This window comes from Aethalodelphis obliquidens, unplaced genomic scaffold (genome assembly GCF_003676395.1).
Source record: "Aethalodelphis obliquidens isolate GAN/ISIS:26980383/991018 unplaced genomic scaffold, ASM367639v1 scaffold41, whole genome shotgun sequence".
Classification (NCBI taxonomy): Eukaryota; Metazoa; Chordata; class Mammalia; order Artiodactyla; family Delphinidae; genus Aethalodelphis; species Aethalodelphis obliquidens.
In genome coordinates, this window is record NW_020837985.1 from 11,431,721 (window position 1) to 11,447,368 (window position 15,648).

The 15,648-nt window shown below is 44.5% G+C and overlaps 1 protein-coding gene across 10 annotated transcripts in view; it reads left to right on the forward strand.

The window, feature by feature from the left end:
• The window catches only part of KHDRBS3 (KH RNA binding domain containing, signal transduction associated 3), a 210,314-nt gene that overhangs the window by 163,225 nt on the left and 31,441 nt on the right, over positions 1-15,648 (forward strand). For 5 of the 10 annotated variants that reach the window (XR_003438399.1, XR_003438398.1, XM_027132539.1 and 2 more), the window contains 2 exons: positions 10,993-11,051; positions 14,425-14,481. Coding sequence is in view for 6 of the 10 variants with exons in the window: in XM_027132539.1 (XP_026988340.1) it covers positions 10,993-11,051; positions 14,425-14,481 (116 nt within the window). In the remaining 4 variants the exon portion in view is untranslated. Of the gene's footprint in view, positions 1-3,294; positions 3,314-10,992; positions 11,052-12,868; positions 13,509-14,424; positions 14,482-15,648 lie in introns of those variants that run through there. The other 5 variants (XR_003438400.1, XR_003438397.1, XM_027132533.1 and 2 more) reach the window with 3 other exon arrangements.

A 15,648-nucleotide genomic window follows, 5' to 3' on the forward strand; every position in this document is an offset into this window, starting at 1 on the left:
CACTCTCTCCCTCGCTTTTTTTTTTGGTGCAAAATGACAAGATGGTTCTAAAATATGTGGAACTTCAGAGGACCTGGAATAGCCAAAACAACCTTGATGACGAAGAACAAATTTGGAATACTATACTGACTTCCAGATTTATAAAACCACAGGAATCAACACGCTGTGGTACTATGAAAGGATAGGTCACAGGTCAATGAATATCCACAAATGGACTCACACTTAATTGCTTTCAAGGGCTCCAGAGCAGTTCAGTGGGTGAAGAATTGTCTCTTCAATAAGTAATGCTGTAACAATTAGATGTATGTGTAGGTGAGGTTAGCTTTGATTGCCCCCCGCCAGATACACGCACCACCCTCACACGATTTAGGTGGTTCATGACTTCAGGTTAAAAGTTAAATTTATAAAACTCCAAGAAGAACATATTGAAAAAGACACAAATCACAGAAGAAAAAAATTTACAAATTTAACTTCATCAAAAGTTAAAACATCTCAAAAAAAAAAAAAGTTAAAACATCGTGTAATCAGAGGACATCATGAAAAAATACGTAGATAAGCCACAGCCAGGGAAAATATATTTGCAACAGACACAGACACACATATCTGACAAATGATCTTCATGTAAACTATATAAAGAAACTGTACAGCTCAATAAGAAACGCATAAAAGTGTATATATTCAAACGGCCAAGAAGCATATGCGGAAGTGCTCAAAATTACTGGTCACCAAGGAAGCGCAAATACAAGTTGAAACCTCATCAGGACACGCTGCCCTCCCACTAGAATGGCTGAAACAAAATTGTCGACAGCACCAAATGTTGGCATAGTTACAGGGCAACTAGAACTCTCATACGTGTGTGAAATGCCACAACTGTGGAAAACTTGGCAGTTTCTCTAAAAAAGTTAAACATATATCTACCCTGTAAACCAGTAATTCCACTCCTAATGATTTTATCCTGGAGAAATGAGACTGTGAATCCAGGAAAAGCTTTATGTAACAGTGTTCAGCGTAGCTTTATGTGTAACCGCCCAAAGCTGGAAACAGCCCAGATGCCCTTCCACAGAGGAATGAACTGTGATGTATTCATGTGACGGAATGCTACTCAGCAATAAAAATGAATAAAGTCGTGGTCGCTGCAGTAACATAGATGAAACCATAAGAAAACTTTGAAAACATACTTCCTACAAGGCTTTCAGTGTGAGTGAGTTATCGTTTCGTAGTTACCCACGTAACTGTCGCTAATAGTACATGAACGTTTTAGTAGGCGAAACAGGAGGAAGAGAAGGGAACAAAACGTGGAACGGTCCTATGAAGGGAACTGACTTGGTATGTGCTGGTACTAGTTAGTCCCTGCGCAGGCCATAGCCTCAGTCTGGGTTGTCTGAGGAGGGTGAGCCTGATACCAGGCTCAAGAGTTTCCTAAGCCAGTTTGTCCTTACAGACCAGGGTGCTCTCCATACCCTCCACCACCATGGGGCCCCACCCAACGCCCCCTTAACTCATGGAGCGCCAGTAGTCTGCTTGCAGCCTGCCCCGTCTCCACTTGGAGCCGTTTCCTATCATTTCTTCATACTGTAGCCAGAATGATTTTTCCCCCAAATGTGTTATGATTCTGTGCTGTCACAATACCAAGCAACCTCCCTTCGTAGCTGCAATTTTACATCGAAGTAATTCTCTGAACAATGTCTGTCTTCTTTAAATTTCTTTACTGTCATAACCCTCGGTTCCTATCCCAGGGCTTGAAACATAGAAAAAGCTTAATAAATACTTGTTGAATAAATATGGGGAGGTAGAATTTTACTTCACGTCAGTAATTTTAAAACAAAGTAGATGTTCCTATCTGAATTTCCTAGTGTTGAATTGGAATTTAAATACAGTTGCTATAGGTAGTATAGTTTAAATTGTTTTAATTCTACTTATTTGAAGAGTGAGACTGAATAATTTGATATGCAAACTGATGCAAGTTAGTGTGCTACTGGGGTCTCCAGAAACACTGAAACAAGGGTGCTGACCGTCCCCTACAAAGTCACATGGGTTCCTTCCACACTCATATATGTATTTCACATACATAAATAGTGTAGATCACGGTCAAATATCCTTAAAGAGTAATAGACAATGGCTTTGAAATCTAACTATTAAAATCGAGCTAACCGATCGATCGGAAATCTCCCAGAAAGGACACCTCAATATAGCAGGTGGAGAAGTTGACTGAAAAAACAAATTCAAGATGCCACAAATAAATCTCATTAACAAATGATCCCATGAAATGCTGTAAACTGCTCATAAAGTGTTGATGGGCTGTTTTCAAATGCTCTTCAAAGAGCCAAAGAATCCAGTATTGAAAGCTGACACGCCTTGGCACCCCGTGTAGTTGGACTTGGGTGCTGACAGAGAGAAGTACTAATAAATAGGCCAGTGAACCCAATGTCCATTTTGTTCTCTGTCCAAAAATCTTTTTATGTTTGTTAAACTTGTAGGTACATATTTCATTGGTTAGAGATTAATTCTCAGCAGCCTTCCCAGCCTCCTTCTGAATGGTGACTCATCCCTGACCCCCTTCCCACTCTCAAGACTTGCCCTGCAGTCTGTGGTGGCAGTCATGTTCTGTCACGTTCCAATTTGCAGTTTTGATACTTCACGCAAAGAATTCTCAATAAAATTTCTTGGGATGTCTAGTAATGATACATGTTACTGGGAAATTTTTAAATTATCTTTTTGCCAGAAAAGTGTTATAAAAAATAAGTCTGTTCCTTTCTGGTTTTTTCATAAGAAATTTTAGTTCTAAATGTTGGTGTTTCAGAGAAATTTAATCATTGTTGAAAGTAACAGCTATAGTGGAAATACTGAAGCTTGACTCAAAGGCAGGTCTAACCTTGAATCGCAGCTCGGTCACTTAGCGTGTGACTGGAGCCAGCCACCAGTGAACCCAGTGGGTCCTTGTGTTTAATTAATAAAGTGAGTGGACGAAATAGCACTTACTTTCCTGAAAGTTAAAATTATGAAATTGCAGAGAACTGTGCAAATAGAAGGAAATTATTAGTTCCTGTTGGTATTTTTGTTAGACTTGTATCACTGAAGGTACATTCCTCACTCTAGCAAATAAGCAGAAATAGATTGTATAACATCCAAATAAGACTGTGGGACAAATATTACTCATTTAGAAAGAACCTCTACTTCAATAATATTGGTAACAGCTGTCCGTGAATAAGAGCTTAATATATGTATGTAACACATTATCTTATTTAAACCTCACAACAATCTCATGAAAGATTTATTTTTAAACCTCTTTTACAGATGAGAAAACTGAGTTGACGTTGCCCAAGCTTAACACACAGAGGTACATGCTGGAGCCTAGATTCTGACAATGTGTTTGCTTGACTCCAGAGCCTGATTCTTAACTATTAATTCTATACCGTCTTCCAAAATTATTATAATAAGACAAGAAACCTGCTGAAAAGTGAAGATGAGTATACAGAGTCAATTTAGCATTGCATGCACATCACATCACAGCCTCGGTACGTGTTGCTGTGAAACACACACCCTGAGTGTCCCTGAAGCCTCTTTGCGTGCGTGCCTGCCTCAGGTGTGCGGGAAGAAGAAAAAGACACAGAGTGAACTGAAGAGGCTTGTGTAGACAAAACTCTTTTCCTTTTACTCTTTCATTTTTCTTGGAATATAATCAAAATTCATAGTTTTTTAAAATTGTATAGAACCATCTGCAATCTTCTAAGCAACTTTCGATAGAAATAGCACAACAGAGTGCCGCAGCTAGAAAAGAGTAGCTTACAGAGTGCTGTTAAAATAAGCATAACTGGATATCTCTGCAGCAAAAAAGTACAGATACTCAACATCCCTCATTTCAGAATTCTTGCACCACCTTTTAGGACTGCGATAAGCTCCGAATTAACCATAAATTCAAACAAATTAGAGGTTTTGTCTCTCGTGCAAGAATGTTAGCAGCTGCAGACTAATGGAGAACTCTTTGTAGTTACTAAGGACCCAGGCCTCTCCCTCTGTTTTCACTATCCTCACCCTTGCCTTGTGTCCTTAGGCTCACCTCGGTCTCAGGGTGGCTGTCACGGCCCCAGCCACCAGGCTGGGGTTCAGGCAGGAATAAAGAGGAAGAGGAAGCCATACCTCCTGGGCGGGTCAGCCTTCTGTTAGGGAGTTTCCTGGAAGCTTCACTTCCTGAAGCTCACTCCTATCTCGTTGGTGGCCTCATCTGCAGAAATGGGCGAGAAACGGGGCTTTGTGGATTGATATGTTATCACTAGCACTTCACCCTCAGTCTTACAGGGAGTCTTTTGGTAAGAAAGAAAGGGAAAGTGCACACTAAACAGGCAACAACCGCACAGTGATCCTTCCCTTTTAACATGTATGTTAGATTGCTTCTTTTAGATTCATTTTCCTTTTTTTGAAATATGATGTACATACAGCAAAGAGCATAAATTCACACTTATCTGAAGCATGTACATAGCTGAGTGAATGTTTCCAGAGTATACACCCACGTCACCAAGAGAGCGATTCCAGCAAGTGTAGTGATTGGTAGTTAAGTTAGACAGTGGCGAGTGTAGTGATTGGTAGTTAAGTTAGACAGTGGCGAGTGTAGTAATTGGTAGTTAACGTGCTTCAAACTGCTGTGTGATGTCTTCCTGAGTGGTCTCTCACAGGAGGTGGTACTCTCGAGCTCTGAGGAGAACAGAATACGAGAAAAGGATTCTGAGTGTCTCATGAGAGATTAAGGTTAAACATGGAACTTTCTGGCAGGCCGGTCCACATGTGTTACTGTGACAGGTTATTCAGACTCTATTTCTGAAGTCTTTGAAAGCGCGAGGGAATCATTCTCTCAGATGGTTGAGACAGTTTGGCCTGAAGCCTGGAGGATGGATCACATGACTTCTCAAGGCCGATTTCTCCCCTTGATCAGGCAAGTACCAGGAAGTTCCTGCACTTTATAGTGAGGTCAGATTGAGAAGTTTTTCACGGTAGAGGTGGAAGATCTACCGTACCGCGTGTCTCTGATTCTCTGGCAGACCTACGTTAACATTTAAAATCTCTTTATTTGACAAAGTAATTGTTCCATCTGAAATGAAGCTTTGCAAACTGAATTACAACCCCAGGGTTAAGAACAGTCGCCGCCGTTTATTCTGTGCAGAGGAAGTGGCCGGCGGCGAGGGGCGCTGTGTGCGAGCCCACTGAGTCACAGCTCACTCCCTGTCGCCCTGTCACGGGAGGCGCTGCTGCACTCCTCACCTCCCGGGCAGCACACACTTCATTCACTCGTCCCTGTCACGACCCTTCTTGAGCACCTTTTACGTTTCAGACGCTTGTAGCAGCAGCCACTCAAAAAGACTAAGCTGCCTGTCCAAGATCACACTACTTCCAAATGGAAGAACAGGTTCAAAACTAAGTGAACCTTTAATCCGGGATCCGAGCTCTCTGTCCCTTTGCACGTGTTCCCTAAGGGATCGCATCCTGCCTCATGGTTTGGGGTACCTTCTGTATGGTGATGACTGCAGATTCACGTTTCCAGTTCAGACCTCTCCCCTGACCTCTCCATTTCTCTTCCCAGCTGCCTCCCGGTGGCCTCCTCTGGGAGGTCTGGGAGGCCCGTCAAACCTGGCCTCTCCCAGGCCAGACTCCTGATGGCTTCCCACCCAGAGCGCTTTCTGCCTCAGTCTTCCCCATCTCAGGAAGTGGCAACATCGTTTCTCCCTGGAGTCGTGGAAACGTCCAGTAACTTCCCATCTTACTCAGGATAAAGAAACCAAAGCCTTTCAGTGGCCTGCGTGACCCTACCTGACTCACCCCTGCCTCCCCCTCATCCCCTCTGCTCCAGCTGTGCTGCCTTCCTGGTCCCAGATGGACCAAGAACGTGCCTCCTTAGGACCCTGGCACTTGGTAGTCCCCAGCCCAGGATGCAGTCCCTCAGGTGGCGTCTGCTGCGTGTGATCAGCTGTGTTACATCTACTGACCAGTCACATGACAGGCCTGAGAACTGACCATTGAATTTAGCAACTTGGAGTTCATTGGTTACCTTGACAAGGGATGAAAATTTTAAGAACAGTAGTGGGGATGATTGCAGTATATTGGAAAGCATGGTCAGCATAATCCTTTTGAGGGAGGGAGTGAGACTAGAGAGAGGAAATTGTAGTCAGAGTGGCATATACGAAATTGGAGCGAGGTGGGGGAAGACTGAAGTTATCAGTGTGACAAGGTCTAGGATGTGACCTGGGAGTTGGTGGCTAAAGGAGACTCGAGACAGGATCAGTGGACACGAGTGGTCCAGGGGCTCGAGAGACCAGCTTGTCTGAAGGATTGCCTGCATATGGAAGGCACCAGGACTTAGGACAGCGATACTGTCGGGAGGTTCAGAGCTGGGTGTTTGTACGGCGGCGTGGAGCATCGTGGTTAGAAGTGGCAGTGGTGTGTCTGTAGGGCGGCGGTGGTCGCAAAGAGAACACTCACCCTTCCTGTGCTCCCGGTGGTATGTGGGCTGTGGGGCATAAAAGAAGAGGGCAGGGCTGCCAGGTAAGAGCTGTCATTAGAGGAGAAGCAAGTTTCCATTGAGGAAGAAGGTAAGAGAATGTCCAAAGAGGAGGCTGAGAATATGTAAGGTGTTTTGCCCACGATGAGCCATGAAGGAATTCCAGAGGGCACGGTCGGGATGGAGATGAGGACAGATGGGGGTGGGCAGAACTTTACAAGCACTGGAGGTAAAGAGTAACTAGTGGTCTAGAGTTCCCTGAGCTGCACAAATACAAGCAAAGGGCCTAATGAGATGAGTTCCAGCGACTCCAAACTAGAAATTCTGGAGAGGCGTGAAGAGGTTGAAGGGATATGGGACAGATTCGTGTCAGGAGTTCCTTCTTAATCCCGTTCGTGGAGACAGGGTGATGTGGGAACCCGGAGTCTCTGTCCTCCTCTTGAACGCCTGTCGATGGCCTGGGGAGACGTGGACTTGGTCCCAGTGCTGCCGTTTGCTCCTTGACCCCCCGTGTTTCCGTCCACTGCCGGGCCTATTTCTTGACTCTGGTTGATGGGATCGAGAACCTCCAGGAAAGCCAGGAATTATGCTGAACGTTTGGACTTCCTTCACCCCCTGATACAGGGTAGAACGCAGAGGACAGATAGAAGGCCTGGGGAGACGTGGCCCTGGTGCCAGTGAGGGGAGCCCATTCTTGATCTATTGAGGGAGGGGGCTTCCCTTGACCCCTTGTGATGAAGTTGAGGCATGGTCAGCCTAACGTGTTTTCTTGCATATTATTAATATTGTAAGTGTTGTACACATAAATGAAGAAATTTTTAGAATTTTTCCCCTTTGCCATATGTTGGTTTTTTAGTTTATCCTTGGGAAATAGGACACGTCTTTGGTTAATAGACATTTGAGGTGCACGAAATGAAATCCTGCAGAAGCAATTCAGATGGAACTGACAGGTACGAGAATGGGGCTCAGCTGCTCCCAGCTTCTTGGTTTGATGACAGTCTTGAAATAAATAATCAGAAACTGGGTGAAATGTTAGCAAATGTCAGTTTAAAGTTTTCACTTGTCAAAACTAAGATTGTCTTATCACCAAACCATTGCAGGACCAAATTATGCTACCTTTTATTCTCCTGTTCATCGGGAAACATTCTTCACTCCTGATTTTTTTATGCTGAACCACGTTAGAGCACTCCGCGGATGGATTTCCGGTCGACACTGCTGTTCGTTCCTGCTCACTCCGTTTAATAGAGAGGACTTGGTTTGGGCAGGAGGCAGTTGTTTGATTCCTGTTTGTGGGTCTCAGTACCTGTCACTGACGGTTCCAAGTTAAACGGTGGGGACCTGTCTCAGTAAAGAGAATTCTTTTCAGCTTTATGAAGAGGTCACTCTCATTGTTTCTGTGCAACGAAGAGAAAATTTTAAAGAGCATCGCAGCTTTATTTGTCTAAGGAGCCATTATGATGTAACTTCTGACCTTTGGAAAGAAGACTGAGGTTCACTTAATTTAGTGCTGAGTTTTCCAGAAGCAATAGCCAATTTATTTTCAACAAAATGAGAATTTATGTTGACTGCTTGTGTCCAGATGCTGTACATGAGCCATGGAGAACGTTAGGGCTGCTCTGGCCAGAGTCTGGGCAGCCCAGCGCAGGGGGATTCGGCAGGGGGAGGGGCACGCAGACTCAGCGGGAGGGTGGGCAGCTGCCCCAAGTCCACCCAGCCCTGGGAGGCCCAGGTTTTAGACTCAGATGTCTTGACCCGTATTTGGCAATGACATTTTATCAAAAGTTCCGCTTCTAAATTTCTATCCGCAAGACGAGAAAAACCTTCTACTTTAATAGCGGTTCTCGTATTGAAAGCTATTTAATCTTAAGAGGTAGGGATGCCGCATTTTTTTGCTGTTGCTTGTTTTTGCTGGATTTTTTTCCTTCTTGAATATGAAGGTCTCTCTGTTCCTTTTTCAGCTAGTCCCTCTTTTCTTCTCGCCATAAATGTGTATAATACTTGGATGGAAAATTAGGACTACAGAAAGGGAGAGTAGGAATTTGAGACCAGGGAGAGAACTAGGCAGTTAGAATTTGCCGTGATCGTATGGCATTGGGTTTCGCGTGGACCCTGACTTCTGTCTCCAAGCATGAAGAGGGATCACGTAAGCCCCAGGGGAGCAAATAGGACATTCTGGAAGAGTGGCAGAGCAGGTGGGAGTCAAGCAGGAACCACCGGATTAAGGGGGCCGGGCACGGCGCACGCCGTCCGCTTCTAGCGTGGGTAGGTGCTCAGCACGGGGCAGAGGCGCGTCCTGAGCCTTGAGCACAGCTGCTGCCCCATGAGCTGTGTGACTCTGGGAGGGGGGCGCCCTCACCGAGCCTCGTCTGTAGAAGCACAGCGATTCCACGTAGACCCGTGGGCTCATGCCTGTGGAGAAGCCGTCAGGACGGCAGGGGTCCAGCTCAGGAAAGTCCACTCCTCTCAGGCTCCCTTCCTTTTCCCGGGGTTCTCTAGGAGTGAGTGCCAGCTCTCAGCTGTCCTCGGAAAAATTGCAGACCGCCGCCTGGTGTAATAGGTCAGCCGCGGGAGGGACTGCTCTGTTCCTGGGCTCCAGTTAAAGCAACCAGCGGGGCCCGCAGCACACTCCAGGCCAGAAAGCTCACACCGTCACCGGCCTGGTGCAGTGTATTGATTAGCTTTTGAGGACGTGATGAAACCAGATAACAAGAATCTGGCCTGTGTTTGCGCGTGGAGGAAGCATTCTGTGCTGAGGAACATCCCAGCGCAGGCCTTTTATCAATGCTTATTCACCCTGCTTAACACGACTCCTTACAGACGCTCAGCTTGCAGCCCGCTTCCGCCTCTGTGCCCGGCACGCCACGCCCACCGCTCACCCCGTCTTCAGCTTCACCGGGGCTCTCAGAACGTGCTCAGGCATCGCCGTCTTGTCCAGACACGGAAGAGGGCGGAGGTGCCCCTTCCTCTGTACCCAGGCACTCAGTTCCTGGAGAGCGAGGGCCCGTGGGGGCCAGGAGAGGGGTGAGACACGGAGGAAGGGCTGTGACGGGGACACACCCAACCCTGGGAGGTGGCAGTGTGCTCTGAGGAAGTGGCAGTTAGGCTAAAGAGTGGGTGGGAGGCGCTTGGAAGGAGAGGGAAGGGGCACATTTCCAGCAGAAGGAGGCGCCATCCCCACAGGCTTGAGGCAGACGGGCTCGCAGCTCCCCGCCTCGGGCCCTTTCCCTCATAGGACCTGCCTCCTTGGGCTGCAGTCAGTGGAGTTGATGATTAGCCTCTGGTGATATTTACCTGAGAAACCAAAGGTGGGAGGAGAGGACCAGGTGCGGGTCGGGTCTCGCCGGTTGTGTCGCCTGTATGTTCCCTGTGAGATTTTAGGCTGGCCTCCCAGCTGTTGTGATCTGCAGTATCCTTGCCTGTAAGATGGGCACGGCAGCCCTGCTTTCTCACCTCAGGAGCTGAGGTGACGGCTGCTCGGAGCTGGTGCAAGGCGACGCCCACAGCATGGATTTTATTACTCACTCCGTGTCGTCCTAGGGTGTTGCTGAGCTGAGCTGATCATTTTCCGTTTTGATTAGAATTTCTTACTTGATTGCATCAAGTTGGAATAATGAGAATGTTTATTTCCAGGACAATCCAAGATAACAAATTCAGGATGATTGTTTCCCTACAAAATTAAGAAGAGGGGGAAAGGGGAGAGCAGGAGAGAGTGTGTGAAAGCCCTCCTCCGATGCTCAGAATAGCATTAGAAACTGGATCATACCCGCCGTGGTCGAGTCATCCAGATTTTCCACAGATTCGTTCCTGTGAAAGGTTATGCCTAGTTCACATCCTTCGTGTGTGTGTGTGTGTGTGTGTGTGTAGCCTGTTTTGCATCGTCTACAGAATGGCCGTGGTGCCAGACCCCCTCCCTCCCGGTGTGTCAGGGATGTTGTGCCTTGGAATACAGCTGTGCCTGTGCTTTGGAAAGATTCCTGGCCTCTGTCCTCACAGACTTGGCCAGGGCTGGTGACTGGACCGCAGGGGCCTTTCCCGCCCCTGTCACACACAGTCCTCCTGCTGGGCAGCCACTCCTGATGGGAACGGGATGGTGCTGGGCAAGTAAAACGTTTCATCCCGTAATGGTGTTACTTTATTGTAAAGTGAACTGCCCACGGGTCACACAGCATTGAGTTGTCTGGTCCGTAGGTTTGTGCCTTCCGTGGACTTTGCATCAGTTGGAAAGAAGCCGTGGCTGTCCTTCCTCCTGTCCCTTGTCCCTCACACGAGCCCAGCCCAGGTTCCGGGTGCACAGGCTGTGATTGTCCACCGCACATGCGTCTCCTCTCAGGCCACAGGCCTCTGTCTTCTCTGTGGGAATTCCTTTCAGTGTTTATCCCTGCCCTTTATTAGTTATCTTTAAGTTTTAGAATTCTTCCTCGAGTATGATTTAAACTCACAGGCAAGTCAGTTTGTCCTAACTGTGTTTTCGTCTTTCTCTGCTTGTTTTGTTTTGTTCGATACAGTGGTGCTGATTACTATGATTATGGACACGGACTCAGTGAAGAGACTTATGATTCCTACGGTGAGTAAATGGCCAGAGTGGAGCCGTAAATAGAAAGGTCATAGAAACAGCTTGAAGATCTTAACTCAGGGGAAATCTCATACAGACCGAAATTGAGACAGCAGCTCCCTCTCGGTTCATCTGTGCTTATCCAGCTATCTTCAGAAGCTCCTTAAGGTTTAAATTTAATTTTTAAAGAGGACTGAAGACTTGCAGAAGATTACAGGAATTCAGATTCTAAACTTAGATTTTCTGTTTGGGATGATTGCCATGTGCTGATTTTCTCACTATTGAACAGTGTGCCAAACGGCAGACACTTGATAGAATGGATCTCTTTGAAGTGTCTTTGCTTCTTGACAGTAAAGAAAATGAAGCAATTGAGACCACAGCCCTACAGTGATTCCACCACCCCCATCTTTATATTTTAATTTATTCGCAATCTCAAATCCTCTAAAAACATTACGGTGAGAATCATTCAGTAAAGGTTACGGAAGCACTGAGCTGGGAAGGAGATGCACCGCTCTCTCAGGCTTACGGGGAGACATCGAAACCCCACTCATTTCAGTGGGAGCTGGCCGAGATGCCGGGGAACCCATGTCCAGAGTCTCAACATGCAGAAGGACGACAGGTTTAATTAAAAGCATTGGCGGCAGCAACTTAACCATACTAAGAAGCTCCTTTGCCACGGGGCAGAGATCAGAGAATGTGAAGCCTCAGTCAGTTGCAAAGCTCTGATGAATGCTTAGTGCCCAGTGCGAGTGAATCAGGATTCTCGTTAAATGGATGTTATGACATTTCTCTGAACATAACTGAAAAACCATTTGCCAGTGTTCCCTTTGAAGTGCATTTTGTTGTATCACCTGCCCCAAGCCTTGATGAGCGCACCTTGGTTTTTTTTGTTGTTGTTAATCGTAACAGACGCTTCAGAGAAATACCTTGGCTTGCTGAATGCTGTCTACTTAAATTGATGCAAGTTAGCTGGAGGGAATGACGTTGATTGCATGTTTGTATCAAATAAGAGGTCATTTTCAGCGTTTTTTCCTTCACAGCTTTTTTAAATTGGTCTCCACGGAGGCATGGCTTTTAAAGCGCAGTGTGTTGCAGCATGGATGTTAACTGCTTGTTGTCAAAGACCCGCAGATCACTCACTGATGGCCCAGAGATGGGGGCTGATTGAATGTCCCCCTGTTACAAATAACATCGTTCGATATGGATTTAGTACTAGGATGAAAGCAATTTGACATTGTCATTGAGATTATTTCATATCCAGGAAGTATTTTTGAGGCATAACTCTCCACCCAGTACAACCTTCATTGACTCTTTGAAGGACCTGTGGAGAACGAGGCATCATTTCCCCCTCCCAAGCTGCCCGTTTCCATTTTGCGCTCCAGTTTGCTCTCCTTTTGCCTTCACAAATTTTTATCTGTGTTTTCTTTGTTTTTGAAGAAGAAATCCAAGTGACCCTTTTCCCATTCTCTTTCCCATCCATAGATGTCTTCACGTTTAGCAAGAGGCAGTTCCATTTGCTGCTTGAGTTTGCATTTGTTAAATGAGTGGCCGAAAGGAATTTCCTGCAAAGTTGGTTGCCATTTAAGATACAAAAATTATTTGTCTTCCCAGGCTGGTAGGTTTTGCTAGTGAGAGGACCATTTTCCATTGTGTTCGTAATTTTTTTTTTTTTTTTAAAGCGAATTCCCTTGGGTTTTTTTAGGACCTCGGGGGATACATACCTTCAATATGGCATCTACCGCTGGTTCAGGGCTAAGTTAGATTCTGAAAAATGAAGCCAGTGGGATCCCTGGCAATGGTCTAACTGTGATTGATCTGACTGACTTTAGGGCAAGAGGAGTGGACAAACTCAAGACACAAGGCACCCTCGGCGAGGACAGCAAAGGGCGTCTACAGAGACCAGCCATACAGCAGATACTGATTGTACTGTCTGATGTTGTGACATAGCCAGTCTCCACCAGTCCTGTATACTGTTCAAAGTAATTGTTTTCTATGAACAATCCCTTTTTAAATAAATCAAAATGCTTAACATCTGAATGGATGGAATTTAAAATTACTTTGTTGAAACATCAACCTGGGCAGAAAAAAGAAAAAAAAAAAGACATGTAAAATTTTGTTATTTCCAGTCTGTATATGAAAAAATAGGTCATCAAAAGGAAAAAAAATAACTTTGATTAACTAGTGTTAAACAAAAAAGATAGGTTTACTAAATATGTTAATCCATCCTTTTAACATAAGCCTCACCTTTCATTTTAAAGGTTTCCATAGAAATTTAGTTATTTTATCTTTCAGCCATATGCTAGTTTTTTTTTTTCTCTTGCCAACATGCGTAAAAAGGGAAGCCAATTACAAGTGCAAATAATGTGGTATTCTTTTGTAACTCAAGTCTTGAAATGTTCTGTAGTGTTAAGCAAAGTCTCCTCTTGCTTGATACTAAATAAACTTTTGAAAGAAATTTTGTGTGTGTGAGCTAACAGTTTCATGTCTCTCTTATTTAAAAAGGCCTTCATAAATAGTCGTAAACAGGGAAAGGATTCATTTAACAACGCTTGTCAAAAAAGGGTCACACTAAACATTGTACAACTTATTTAAAACATGGTATAAAATTAAATGTACCATTATATACTCACCGTAGATTTAAATGCTGTTTAAAGAGTCCAAATGGTATCAAGCTGCTTGAGTGGCACGTTAAAAACTACGCAAAACCAAATCTTGTTTAAAAACTGGTTTTAAAATAACTACTGATTTTCTGAAAAAGATGTGATCAGTTTTCATCTTGTTGAGCGTTTTTTCACTAGTGCAACTTTGGATTTTTTATGAGAATTTTGGTACCTTAATGAACACCTCGCTCCATGCTGGAAGCAATAAGCACAAAGCTTTTAAAGACATTCTGACTTGACTAATTGAGGTCGCACTCGCCAAGGCTGAGGATGTGTAACCCTTAAACGGTCTTCATTTTCAAAGGTAAATAAATCAAATAAGATTTTAATCTCACTTAATTTATCTTAATATAACTAATAAAACCAGGGAGGTTACAACTTAGCAAGTTTCATTATCCATTTTAGAAAGGTTTTAAGATCACCTAAATTCTCATTTTAAAAAGTTTAATTTGTTTTAGTAATCTAAAAAGCCTTAGTTTAGTCAGTTTAATTGGGGCCAATTATTCCCTATTAAACAAATGTAAAACCTCATAACTAGTTGTTTGTAATATACATTCTTTGGTTAGTAATTGAGGGCACTTCTTAAAACTGACAAATATTTAATAAAGTTTTTCTTTAATCATTTGGCTAAGTTTTTTTTTAATTGTAGATTATGTAAAATGTTTGATTTTTATTTCCTGAGGGGTTTCCTTCTCTTTGAGTAAAAAGGTCTTTTCTTTTGTTAGGAAGTGTTGGCCATCTTGGAAAGTGAAAGGAAGGTTGTGTCCGTCCAGCAGACACAGGTGAGTGCCTCTGTTCCAGTCATTTGATGTGCTGCTCTGAAGTCACGCGGAACATTTCCCACACTGTTCCCACCACCAGCACTAGTGACCGTGGCTAACTAACTTCCTGAATGTAAGCAAGTCAGACCCAGGGAGCTCTGCGTAAGCTGCAGAGGTGGGAGGCTCGGCCGGTCACACTGTGTAAGTAACTCTGTTACTTTCCTCAGTAAAAACGTAACAGGCTAGTCGGTAGCATGAAAAGTTTTTCAAAAGTATCAAGTGAAAAAGCAGTTTACCGCTAGCAATACTGTCGTCCCAATTTTATTTTATTTTATTTTATTTTTTAAATTTTATTTATTTATTTAATTTTGACTGTGTTTTGGGTCTTTGTTTCTGTGCAAGGGCTTTCTCTAGTTGCGGCGAGCGGGGGCCGCTCTTCATCGCGGTGCACGGGCCTCTCACTGTCACGGCCTCTCGTTGCGGAGCACAAGCTCCAGACACGCAGGCTCAGTAGTTGTGGCTCACGGGCCTAGTTGCTCTGCAGCATGTGGGATCTTCCCAGACCAAGGCTCGAACCCGTGTCCCCTGCATTGGCAGGCAGATTCTCAACCACTGTGCCACCAGGGAAGCCCCCAATTTTATTTTTAAAAAATAGACTGTATATATTCTCTCTATATATATTCATAGGCAAAATATTACATGGATATGCTGGAAATTTTTGACAGTAATCATCTTAAGCTTGTGAAAGTATGATTTGTGTATGTGTCCTTTTCTACTTTGAGTTTTGCAAAACAGATTATTGCTTTTAATAAGATAAATATGATGAGGTGTATTTTATAAAATTGTTTCATAAAATTTTAAAAATAGGGATCTGTGAAGGAAAGGTGTCCTTAATCAGGTCTCACTTTTTAGATATTCTTGCTTTTTCCTACACCATCAGAAACACTGCTTAGGCCCCGACGTTCCAGAGAAGCTTACTTAAGAGTGTGTGTATCTGAGCCCTGCCCCTCACTGGGTGACGCTGGCCAAGACCCCCTTTGGACTCAGCCCAGGGAGGACCTCGCTCATCTCTCGCAGTTGCTCTGAGCATTAAGTGAGGCAGTGTTGTGAGAGTGTGTTGTAACCTGGAAGGTGATAACAGTAACGCAGAGTTTAATTTGTTGAAGTTGAACATGCATGTTTCGTATG